General features: G+C 37.2%; 1 protein-coding gene across 2 annotated transcripts; it reads left to right on the top strand.

The window, feature by feature from the left end:
* The first annotated feature begins 2,112 nt into the window (after window positions 1-2,112).
* Window positions 2,113-6,004, top strand: LOC115722194 (acireductone dioxygenase 2). 2 transcript variants are annotated; one of them, XM_030651329.2, is made up of 7 exons: window positions 2,113-2,566; window positions 3,947-4,064; window positions 4,155-4,249; window positions 4,700-4,814; window positions 4,896-5,020; window positions 5,598-5,668; window positions 5,753-6,004. In XM_030651329.2, the coding sequence occupies exons 1-7, from the start codon at window positions 2,555-2,557 to the stop codon at window positions 5,814-5,816; spliced, it is 600 nt and encodes a 199-aa protein (XP_030507189.1). In that variant the 5' UTR covers window positions 2,113-2,554; the 3' UTR covers window positions 5,817-6,004. The 2 variants fall into 2 exon arrangements, with proteins under 2 accessions (XP_030507189.1, XP_060960407.1); XM_061104424.1 differs by having other exon boundaries at window positions 2,196-2,566; window positions 5,598-6,004.
* The last annotated feature ends 6,765 nt before the right edge of the window (window positions 6,005-12,769 follow it).

The following is a 12,769-nucleotide window of genomic DNA, read 5'->3' as shown; positions in this document are numbered from 1 at the left end:
ATTTTACAAGGCTGGGTATCAGCAAAGTACAATTTCAAGTGTAACAACTTGGATACGTGTTAAGTCTTAAGTTGATTATTCGACTACAATAGACTCACCATAAAGTGTCATATAAAGTTTCTAAGGGAGCCGCGTATGAGACAAAGGTTGTACAAGTTCACAAGGCCATGATAAGATTCTTGACAAGGTCAAAAGAGGACAAAAAATTAGCCACCCACTTGGGACCGAAGCCTTGGGCCAGCTAGGGTCCCAAGGCATTGAAGGGCTGGCTAGGGTCCCTTGACCCCTGCAAGAACCAGCCAGAGTTACCTAACCCATACAAGAACCACCCAGGGTTCTAGGTCAAACCCTAAAACCGCCCAGCTCCCATGACAAACACCATGGGCTGGCCAAGTCTTAAACAAGACCCCATAGGTTGGCTAGGGTGTGCAATGGATCAAAAAATGTGTTTTCCCAAGACTCGAACGTGTTCTTCGTGACTCAAAGAGTTAAGAATCACAAAAAGCTCAAAATGAATCTTTTTTATCAAAAAATCATACATTATGCATCCTAAAACTATCATGCGGATCAAAATACTAAAAAGATTACAATCCAATGTGAGAATCAAGAATGTAAAAATCTTGAACACAACAATGGAAAATTCAAGAAAACAAGTAAAGAAAGAGATTTGAAAGCTTACTCACTAGTGAAAACCGTCAAGGGAAGCCTATGGGAAGCTTGGATCGTCGAAATAAAGCGAGAATCCCAGGATTTGTGGGACTTAGGGGCGTCAGGCTCCAAGAGAAAATGAAGAGCTTCTCTTTTTCCTTTTTTTGGAAGAGAGATAAAGTAAATGGTGATGTGGGAATGTGCTTGAACAAATGAACCTTAATAGGTTTTGGTGAGCCTTTCTCATCCAACATGTAGCAAGTAGTTACACAACCTACAAAATAACCATGTAGAATATTATCAGTTCCTTATTGGGGAACGTGAGTTGCCAAAAAAGAAAAAATATTTCATAACTGAAGTTGGTACAAGAAACTTGCCCAGTTAAGACTTCAACAGTCAAAATTGAAGCTAGAAAGTCCCTATCTGTCAGACGTCTGCACAGGGAATTGGGGGCAAATGTTATCCCAATTTTTACCCACATGACGTGGCATGTCCATATAGGCAAGATTGATGTCACGTGGAGTACAACTTGTCAGTAAGAAGACCAAGTCACCATGCACAACGTACCAGATGACGAGAAGTCCAAATACTTAAGCAAGACAAAGATACAACAAACTAGCTAACCAGGGGGTCTGGCCGGACCACTCCAGGTTGAGCCTAGTGCCAATAAGGGCTAGCCAGCCTCCAACAATGGTTAGGTTGACCAGCCTCTCTTCTACCAGGCACTTTTGGTGCCTCTACAACTTTTAGCCTAGACAACACTTTCAGTTACGAATTGGGCTTCAACAACCCACGAAAAATAGGAGATTAACTTCAGTCATTTACCTATTCTTTAGGACTAATTAACAAGTTATTTTCTTATTAATTTAATATGTAACAAATAGGTGATATCTCCTCATTTTGAGGGATATCAACCTACTATCTCTTGTATGCTCTCTCCTATATAAAGCGCACTAAACTAAACCTAAAGTCTCTACACTCTAAGTTCTAAGTCTTAAGCTCTCACTCTTAAGTCATAGAGTTCAAGCACTCAAAATCCTAGCTCACTCTATCTTCTACACACCATTAGCAGTGTAGAAGAGACTAAGTCTCCCTCATCTCTCTTGCTTGAGATTTGCCACTGATTCTCACAATTGTAATACGAAGAGAGCCACTCTAGAACTCACAATACTTGTGATCAATCTAAGTGGTATTATCTCTCATATCATTATAATCAAAAGGAAAGTAGGTCATTACCCGCTAACTAAAGAGGCCAAACCTCTATAAAATACGGTGTCCTTTTTGTTTGCTTGTTCTATTTGTGTACACATAGTGATTTCAATTATAAATACGACTTCACTGTCGGTTGACCAAATTTAAGGTCAACACATTTTTTTTTATTGTTTTTATGATAAAATTAATAATAATGTTATTCTTTTTTTATACTTTTAATGAAAACATTAAATTTTAAAAAATTTGCAATCAACCAAATTGTCCACCTTTTACATATTCTTTTTTTTTGAATTGACTTTTACATATTCTTATCAATACAATGCTAAAAGCGTTCAGGTTGGGTTTTAGTATTTTATTTATAAAAATAACACGATTAAAATTTTAAGGGAAATTATATAAAAAAAACCATCCTCTTATCTCTGTTTCTCTCTCGTTTTCTCACGCAACTACCCCCGAATCCATTCGAGAATCATTGTCGCCCGATAGCCCAGCCTAGTCCTCCACCACGTTGACACCCAACCCCATAGCCTACCCTCCTCCGCCCCGTCCAGACCCAGCCTCGCTGAACACCAGCCACCGTTGCACCTGCATCTCTATACCTCCTCTGACCGCCTCCTGGAACTCTAGCCTTCTCCTCTGCCTGATTCGCTGTCGTTAAGACCCGTGGGGATCTGTGATTGTCCCAAACATAAATATGATTCCAAAGGTTAGGTTTTTTTTTTTTTTTTAATCCGTTTATCTGATTTTATTATTTTTTATTGGTTATTGTTTTTGATATGGATCTTGTTCGATTTTGTTTTGCATTCTTGATTTTGTAGTTTTTAGGTTTGAAATTGTTGTGGATTTGAATCTGTGAATGAGGGGATTATTTTGAAATTTTTAGTAAATTTGATGTATTTCGACAGCTTTTTGATGCCCCTGAGTTTAAATGGAATTTCTTTTCTTCAATTTTTTTTCTCTCTTTTCAATGTCTTTTTGATGAATTGGATTTGTTTTCGATAGGTTTTATGTTTTTCAACAATTAAGCATGAATTCATTACATATAGCTCATGGATGATAAGTTTTCACAGTAATTCTTGAAATTTTGCTGGAAAAGGGACTTGTGTGGTTGAGATACAACTGAGGGAATAGTATGGTGGTACTAGTTTGGTTCTTCTATTTGCTAGGGGAATCTATGAATGTGTTGATCATGATGGTTTCATTTTTAATGAAATTTGTTGCAAATATGAATGATAAGGTAGAGCCGTAGAAGCATTCAAGTTAAGGAAGATGTTCCTTTGCACCTACTAAGTTGGTCAATTTTTCAGATATGTTTCCAATAAGAAAAGTCGTCGCACAATTTTGGAATGGTGGTTTTAACAAGGATTAAATTTACCGTTACACCTCCAGTTATAGAATTGTCCAATTTACATTTTTGGATTTCAAATAGTTTGTCTTCTTTGTTGGCAATTGTTCAGTAGTATAGTTTGAAAGTCATTATAGCTAAAACCATTTTTTCTGTCAAAATCCAAATGGGGACATGGGGCATCGTTTGTTAGAATCAGAACTGGAGAATTGATTTGTTGATGTAGTAGCAAAGATCATAGTTGCTTTATTTTGATTTTGGAGTCAAACATCGTGCACTGCTGCATATGAATGCTTTTGTCACTATAATATCTGGTTTCATAGTTGATCCTTCAGTAATGTTGTTTAGGTGTAGTTTTTCAGAATATATTTTGTTTTTTTTTTATCATACCCGAGGTATTTTGTGAGTTGCAACTTTAATTGTTATTGCAAATGTTCTACAAATTTTTAAATGAGGATGTAATTGATTTTCCCAGGCTTTTCTGAGAGAATGAGTTAAAATTGAACATAAACACATTGCATAAGGTGACTTTTAAGAAATAATCTGTTTTTCTTTCTATATTTTTACCTTTTTATCACTCCATGTCTGCATGAGCCGGTTTAGATAGCGCATATTTGAATAATATAATCTATTGTTTAGGTCAAATTTTCCCAGGAAATAATGGTAGAACGAATTTTTCTTTTTAGTGGGAAAGTGTGATAGCATTATGTTTTGATATTGATCTAAAGTTCTAAACTACAGGTCCAGGATCCTAGAGAGGAAGTTCTTCAAGCATGGTTCATGGATGACAGTGATGAAGACCAGAGACTTCCTCATCATCGGGAACCAAAGGAATTTGTATCTTTGGACCAACTTGCTGGTGAGCACCCCTTCACACACTATGTTTTATAATGGGGTTATTAATGTGTCCAACATTTGAACATTTGGAGCAATTTTGCTGGTCTTGTAGAGCTTGGAGTGCTCAGCTGGAGACTTGATGCTGATAACTATGAAACAGATGAGGAGCTGAAGAAGATTCGTACAGAACGTGGATACTCCTACACGGTTCGTCCAATCAAATTTTGTTTTCCTTTTTCTAAAAGTAATTTATTCAAGAAGGGTTCTTACTCCTTGGCTTGGTAGTTATCGTTTACATGTCAGGGTACCAAGACGATGATGATTATAAGGATTGATTATAGTGTTAACTGTTTTTTTTTTCTTGTAATAATTGGTCTTTCTACTGTTGTTATATCTTGTTATTATTGTTGTTATATTTATTGTTATAGGCTTATAGCCTTTTTTTTTTAATTATTATTTGGTAATATATCTCCTGAAAATTTCTTGGTTACAAGTGAATTTAGTAAATGCTTAAAATAGCAAAGATGCACCGTTTCTTTTTTAGCTTGTTGAGATCTAGTATAGCTTAGTCAGTGTCATGCAACATTAAAATGTGTCTTGGACATTTGATTCCTAACTTTGATTTGATGAGCCCTTTTTCTTCGTTCGGTTGTTAAGGATTTCTGTGAAGTTTGCCCAGAGAAGCTTCCAAATTACGAAGAAAAGATAAAAAATTTCTTTGAGGAACATCTTCACACTGATGAAGAGATCCGCTACTGTGTGGCAGGAAGTGGTAGGTTTGGTCACTCTTCAGTTTGTTGTCCTCACTTCACCAGTTAGATCTAGTTGTTGATTCTTTATATTTTTCTTGAAGGTTATTTTGATGTGAGAGACCGTGATGAACGCTGGATCCGTGTGTGGGTGAAGAAAGGTGGAATGATTGTTTTGCCTGCTGGAATTTATCACCGTTTTACTTTGGACACAAACAATTATATCAAGGTACATTTTTCTAAAATAAAAAAAAAAGATTCAAAGTTTGTACTTTTGCGCTGCATTAATAAGTATTGTTGCATGCTGAGTTTGAACTTCTTTCCTTATCAGGCCCGATCTTGGTCTAAGGTAGACCGGGCCTGCACCTAAGGCCCACTTAGCCTAGAGACTTAAAAAACTGCAAAAAATATACATGTTCATTTGGTATTTTTTAAAATTACTGTATTTCCTTTGTACTAAGAGCCCAAAAAATAAAACTTCCTAGTGCGCAAACCCTGTTCCTTATCCATACATGAACATGTAGAAAACAATTGTTGCGTGCATGATGTTTTTGGGTGCTGTATCCTATCTTTGCATGTGTTAACTACTAAGCATTGGTTATGCTGTTACTTATCTAAACATGAGCATGAAGTTCTGAATTGGGAAATCATAGAAAGAAAATAAATTATTGTTAAAGTTGATCACAATGTAGTCTCAGATTGGATTATCTATACTTTGTTAAGTTTGTGCCATGTGTTTTATTGGTTATTTGGTTACCAAATTATCTTAATGTCCACTAAAATGATTACAAAAATACACTCTGCAGGCAATGCGGCTTTTTGTTGGTGACCCAGTTTGGACTCCATTCAATCGTCCCCACGACCATCTTCCAGCTCGGTATGCTTCTTTGCTTCAACAGCGGGTTGTCCCAAGTTTCTTTCCTGTTCGGTTTCGGTCCTCACATAAGTTTCTTCTTTGCAGGAAGGAGTATGTGAAATCTTTTGTGGAAAAGGATGGTGGTAATGCTATAAATGCTGCAGCTTGAAATCTGCCTCTCCCTTGGTGTGTGGAATATATAAATAATGCCAAGCTTGTATGGCTCTATGGATTTTGTTTGTCTATGCTGTTGTGTACCCTACTTACCATCAACAGTAATTTGATGGATTTACTAAAAGGCATTTGATGCATTGTGGGTACTTATGTATTTATTATATAATAATTGGTTTGGTACAATGAAACTTATGCATATGGACATTTGATAGGCACATGCAGACGCAGTAATACCATTTTAACATGCAGACCCAGTAATACTAGAAAAATTATTCTTATTCACATTGACACGTACACGTAAATTCAAATGTATATACTAATTTATTTATTTTAGTAATGAATACATATATTTTAGTGTAAATTTAAAGATGAGTATATATATATTGACATATATGTATATTGGTTTGATTTATATATAAATAGAGATGGAAATAAATTATTATTGGAGATTAAGAAACAATATTTTTTTTTTATTTTTTGTCATATGAAATGTTAAATAATTTATCATTAAAAAAACAACCGATCCAAAATAACCGATTCAATCTGCACTATTGCGGATTGGATTTAAACTATTATGCGGATCAGATTGGACCAAAATATGAAATCCGCACTTAGTGCGGATTGGATGTTGTTTGACCAAAAAAGTGCAGATTAGATCGGATGAATACCCTTAAAGAGAACCGTACCCCCAACAACTTACTAAAATCTTTCAAAGTTTTCTCAAAAAAATTATTATTAAATAGAAAAAACTTTTTTTTTTTAAAAAAAAAAAAATATTAAAATAAGAATAAACTACTTTATAAAAGTACTTAAGTTTACAATAATGCTGAGGAGCATTAACATCTGGTTTAGCATTTTATTTATAAAAATAAGAGTAATTTACGACATAAATATCTAAGTTTAACTTTCAGTTCCAAATAAATACTTAAGGTTAATTTTTGGCGGAAATAATATCTAAGTTATATTTCTAGAACTATGTAGGCACCTAACCGTCAAATGTTAAACCATTATATCCAAGTGTCATTTTCTTATTGGTATATTTGAACTAATTTTTTTTTAAATAATAAAAATTTAATGACTTGGACCAATCGAGGATTGCCACGTGGCAATTTATATAACCAGGTACCTCTAGAAGTTCTAAAATTATAACTTAGGTATTATTACCGCCAAAAATTAAACTTAGGTATTTATTTGCAACTGGGAGTTAAACTTAGGTATTACACATACTAGAAGTGTATGCTGGAAAATTATTTTTCTTTTCCTCATATTCCTAGTTCTCCTACTCCCTCAGCAAAAGATTTCTTAGTTGCTCACGAATAGATTTATTAATTTATTTTTGAATAAAAAAATTTACGAGTGCGAAATTCCTAAATTTGTTCACCATAATGTCTCACAAACCAATAAGTTTTAGGATCAATTTGGCACAATTGTGTTGTGGAGAAAAACAATTATAGTTGTATTATGAAAAAAAAAAAAGAAACAACTGAGTAGAGTGTTTGATAAATTATTAAAAGTAAAACTTTTGTATTGTTAAGTGTTATTTTTTTTGAAGAAAAGCGTGCATGCATTAGAAAAAAACCGTTAGACCTCGCGGTCATTACAAAATATAGTATCAGGCATAGAGGAAAGAGGCATGATGCCAAACCTCTGACAGGAAAACGCCCACTTGGCCACATTATGGGCCATAAAATTACATTGTCTACTAACATATTGAATCTTACAACCGATAAAGAAAGGGGAGAAGCTTTTACAAAAAGAGACGTAGTTATCAATCTCCCAATGGGACTCCTTCCCATTAAGAGCGTTGATCACCACCCTCGAATCACTCTCCAGAATAATAAATTTAACTCCTCGAGCTTTAGCTTCCTCCAGGGCAAGACAGCACGCTGCCGCTTCCCCACAGAGAGCATTAGAGAAAACCAACTTTGAAGTAACAGCCCAGATCACCTTGCCGACGTGATCCCTTGCAACCACCGCAGCACACATACTATCCGTCCCCACTCTGATATCGCAATTCAATTTCACCCAGTCCTCCGGGGGGGAGCGCCAACCTTCCGTCGGATTCGGTAGGGGGCAAGGGAGCAAGTAAGCATGATGATCAAGAACGTAGAGTCAACTTTGAGCTCGGTCAGAAAGATAAAATTCGGTGAGCGCGACCGAATCAGGGACTTCAATTCGCGAACTGTAGAGGTCTGCCCTAACCCTCTACAGTTCCAAGCGATACCTCTCATGGCTCCTGTGGAGGAGTAGATATCTCCTCCACAGGGGTATGAGAATGGGCCGACCCAAAAGAACCAGATTCCTCAACCACGAAAGTGCCCTCCATAGGCCTAGATGAGATCGCATTTTTTCCTTTTGTCCTCCACTCATCTGGGCCAGAAAAGTCATTGTTGGATAGTGAGATGTCCTCTGTAGGCTCTTCCTCTGAATAATTAGTATCATTTGCTCTACCTTCCGAGTCCCAAGGAAAGTCGCGGATGGCCCATGGATGAGGGCGGAGAAGCTTCCAAGGGCGGGAGCAAAGGGACGCCGAAGCCCCATCAAATTTCCGTTTCTTAAACGGAGTAGTGCGTTCATTAGTCTCAGAAGCAGTTGGGACCCCAATGTCACCTCCAATAGCTTTAATCTCATAAAGGTCCAAGTTACCAAATTTCTTAAGCTCTTGTACAAGTGTATCTTGAGCTTGGAAAAAATTAGTCAAAGCTAATTTTTCATCATGATGGAAATTTACCTCTTGACCACATATAGAGCTTTCATTAGAGATAGTTGTGGTCGGCCCAACATCCTTATTACCAATACCAAATTTCTTAGTGAAATTATGTAGGCCCTTATCCTTAATAACCAGCCCATTAGACTCCAAACCAAAGTTAGGCCCATCCCCCCTCACGTGCAGCTCATTTAATAAAATGGGTGGGGTCCCACAATTTAATAGAGAGGCTTCAGCTTTTTTTAAAATCCCACTTGGCATACTCGGCCCACAGCTAGGCCCCTCCCCATTTAACTTCTCCTTGTCAACTATAATCGGCCCAGTGGAGGAAAGAGCTGGCCCAATGTCTTCCTTACTAAGCCCAACACCCTTATTTGACCCAAGGTGCAAAGTCAAGGTCCGGTCCACCACTTCTGAATTAGAACAAGGAAATTTCTGAACCCCCTTTTTCCTATCGTCTTCTCCAACGTGAAACTTATTGCCCAGAGAGGAAATGGTAGGCGTGCGATTGACAGGGAGCCGTTTGGGACGCCACAATTTCTGAGACGCCAGCTTTCCCATAGCAGAGGACTGACCTGTCCCCTTCACCGTACGCTTCGAGCCGCGCACCATCCCAATCGGACGAGACGATTCGAACCCCCTTCCATCCATGGTCGACGGCAAGGACTTCCTCTGATACACTTCACGCTCAGACCGAGGAGGAAGAGCCAGAGCAGGAGAGAAAGAATTTGCACCAGAAAAAACATCACGATAGGAGGAAACAATTGATAGCCACGGTCCAAACATTGGAAAGGGAATACCATTAACATTTGCCACTGTGACCGGAGAAGAGAGAGCACATCCTCTCCTTTGGTGACCCAGTTTACCACAATTATAACAAAAAATTTCCAGCCTCTCATATTTAAATTGAAGCCATTGACAGCCCCCTGTTTCCATTTCAAAAAAAACAACCAGAGAAAAGTGGTTGCTGGATATCCAACTCAACCAAAACTCTTAGAAACTTACTCCACAGAGCCGGCGCACCCTCTTCCAAGGCCACTGTGATAACCTTGCCAGCCTTGCCCCCCAAAAGCTTACCATTCTCCACTGAAAAATAATCTCGTGGGAGGTTGTGGATTTGTAACCATATATTCATCGAATCAAACGAAACCGAGAGCAAGTTTCTAGGAGACCACGCTGTGAGGATCAAAGAGTAGCCTCGGACACACCACAGTCCGTTATCGAGAGCCCAGGCACGATCTTCTGCACACACAAAACCAAACTCAAAGCAGTTTGGAATATTGGTAGCCTCAAACAAAGCAACCACATTCACGTTGAAACTCCAAGATTTGTCTACAAAATCCTTGACAGATGCTTCATTGACATTCATGGGGGCCACAACTTTTCCCAAAAGACACAAGGAGGAGAGTGCCTGTTGAGAAGAAGCACACGGAGCCAACTTTATAGTTGATTCCACGCAAGAAAAGCACTTACCCTTTCCATTGAATGCAGGGTTGGTGGCATTAACTATCTCCATACCGACAGCAAAAGACAAGACACCAAACACCAACCTTAAAATAACAATAAACTGCTAACAACCAACCCACCAAAGACACCCCAAAGAACCACAAAACTACACAATCTCACCCCCAGAGAAAAACAGAACTAACCCGCCCGACAAAGGAAACAACAAACTCACAAAAGCTCACAAAAGCTTCACACAACAAGACACTCACAACAGCCACTAACCAAAACAAAACATGACTACAACGAACTAGACCCGAAGAAACAACAGGAAGGCCGAAAGCAACAAGAAAATGGTAGAAGACCACTCTCCTTGTATTGTTAAGTGTTAAGTAAGAGTTTTTAGCGGCTAAAGCCTCCCAAGTATAACATTACTTGCACTTAACCCTCCAAGTGTGGTAAAATCCTTCAAATTATTGAACCGTTAACAAATTTAATGTGTCATCCATTTATCTCAGTTTGATAACATAGACTGTTTATGTGTACACTCTTATACACATAGCACACATATATTGATACACCTGATATAATTATTTAAAAAACACAAATAAATAATTTCAAAATTAAACATTTTATTAATAATAAAAAAATTACTTTGAAAATTAAAAAATTCAAAATAATTTTTTCCCCAACTCCTTCTCTCCCATTTTAATATCAAGGAGAGGAAGAAAGAAAGTGTTGAATTCTCATTAGATTACAAAACTGTTACATGAATGCTTATATACACACACTGACAGCAAAGGAAAATAAAATAGAGTTAGTTATTGGGACAATAACTAACTCAGCTGATACAACACACACTGACTAACTCAAATACACAACATCTTACAATCTAATACCCCCTTAAGATAGAGAGTATATATTGTATAATCTCATTTTGTAGAGCTTAAAATTGTGTTGGTAGTAGAGCTTTAGTGCAGATGTCTGCAATCTGCTCATTGCTCAAAATGTGAGATGATTTAATTGTCCCTTCTTGAACTTTTTTGTCTAACAAGGTGGCAATCAATTTTTACGTGTTTGGTCCGTTCGTGGAAGATTAGATTAGCAGCTATTGTTGAGCTTCCTTGTTATCACAATGCAAAATAGCAGGTCCATGATGCTCAATTCCCAATTCATCCAGTAAGGACAACAAGCAAACTTCACATGTGGTATTAGCCATGGCTCTATACTGCTCTATACTCTGCCTCAGCAGAGGATCGAAACACAATGTGTTGCTTCTTGCTCTTCCAGGACACAACAGAATTTCCAAGAAACACACAAAAACCACCAGTGGATCTTCTAGTGTCAATGCAAGATGCCCAATCTGCATCTGCGTAAGCTTCAATCTTAATTTCAGATTTGACAGAGTAGAATAACCCCTGTCCTGGCGTTCCTTTCACATAGCTGCATTTAAGTGTTTGGCTTTATGTGAAGCTAGAAACTGACTGAGCTTATTAATAGAATAAGCCAAGTCTAGTCTTATTATGGTTAAGTATTGCAACTTACCAATGATTTTTCTGTAGAGGGTAGGATCAACAAGCTTATCATCACCATCTTGACTCAATTTTAAATTGATCTTCATGGGTGTATTAGTAGACTTGCATCCCAAAAAACCTTAGTCTTCCAACAATTGCAAGGCTTAAGATCTTTGTGAAACAAAAATGCCTTTGTTTGACCTTGAAATTTCAAGCCTGAGAAAGAATCTGAGTTCTCCAAGATTTGTCAATTTGAACTTGTCATTTAGCTTAACCTTCAAAGCTTCTAAGTCCTTGATGTCATTACTAGCCAAAATGACATCATCCACATAGACTAACAACAATATCAAACTTGATCCATTTTGCCTGATGAACAAGGCATGATCTGAGGCAGAATGTTTGAAACCTTCTTCAATGAGAGTTGTTTAGAATTTTTCAAACCATTGACTTGAAGCTTGTTTAAGGCCATATAGATATTTTGAAACTTACAAATAGCTCGAGGTGGTAGCTCCCCCTTGGGACTATACCCTTGAGGTATAATCATATACACATCTTCATGTAATCACCATGAATAAATGCATTATTCATATCTAATTGGTGTGAAAACCAACCTTGTATAGCAGAAAGAGCTAAAATCAATTTGACAGACACTAACTTGGCAACTGGAGCAAAAGTGTCTGTGCAATCAACTCCTTCTTGTTGATTGTATCTTTTGGCCACAAGTCTGGCTTTATATCTTTTCATTGCCATCTACATTGTACTTCACTTTGTAAACCCATCTGTACTTCACACAAGTCTCCCCGAACTTTGACATGTACCAAATCATGCCCCCTGAACTTTTTTGATCGTTAAAAATTCTCCCTGAACTATTGAGATTGTTAAATTTAAAGACTTTTGTCTTATTTCATTCAATTTTACTATTTCAGTGATTATTTATGTACTAAACCATGCTCCCCAGACTTTGATGTCTACCAAATCATGCCCCTCGAACTTTGATATGTACTAAATCATGCCATCTAAACTTTCATCCATGTTAGACTTTTTTTTTTTTTTACTAAAATTGGATAAAAGTCCTTAAATTCAACAATCTCAATAGTTCAAGGAGCATTTTTAACAACTTTAAAAGTTCAGGAGACGTGATTTAGTACATGTCAAAGTTCAGGGGGCGAAAATCCTAAATAGCCAAAAAAAATCATAACAAAACTCTTAAAGTTTAGATTTTTACTTTATTATTGAAATTCGGCCACCAATACTGACTAAAATCCGGCCACCACCACACAACTC

Source organism: Cannabis sativa, chromosome 9 (genome assembly GCF_029168945.1).
Source record: "Cannabis sativa cultivar Pink pepper isolate KNU-18-1 chromosome 9, ASM2916894v1, whole genome shotgun sequence".
Lineage (NCBI taxonomy): Eukaryota > Viridiplantae > Streptophyta > Magnoliopsida > Rosales > Cannabaceae > Cannabis > Cannabis sativa.
This window is presented reverse-complemented; position numbering and strand designations above follow the sequence as displayed.

Bases quoted from the DNA above. Each gene is read 5' to 3' on its own strand.
- LOC115722194 (XM_061104424.1), top strand. The intron at 4,250-4,699 runs GTTCGTCCAATC...TCGGTTGTTAAG, and splicing joins AACGTGGATACTCCTACACG to GATTTCTGTGAAGTTTGCCC. The intron at 5,021-5,597 runs GTACATTTTTCT...TACACTCTGCAG, and splicing joins ACACAAACAATTATATCAAG to GCAATGCGGCTTTTTGTTGG.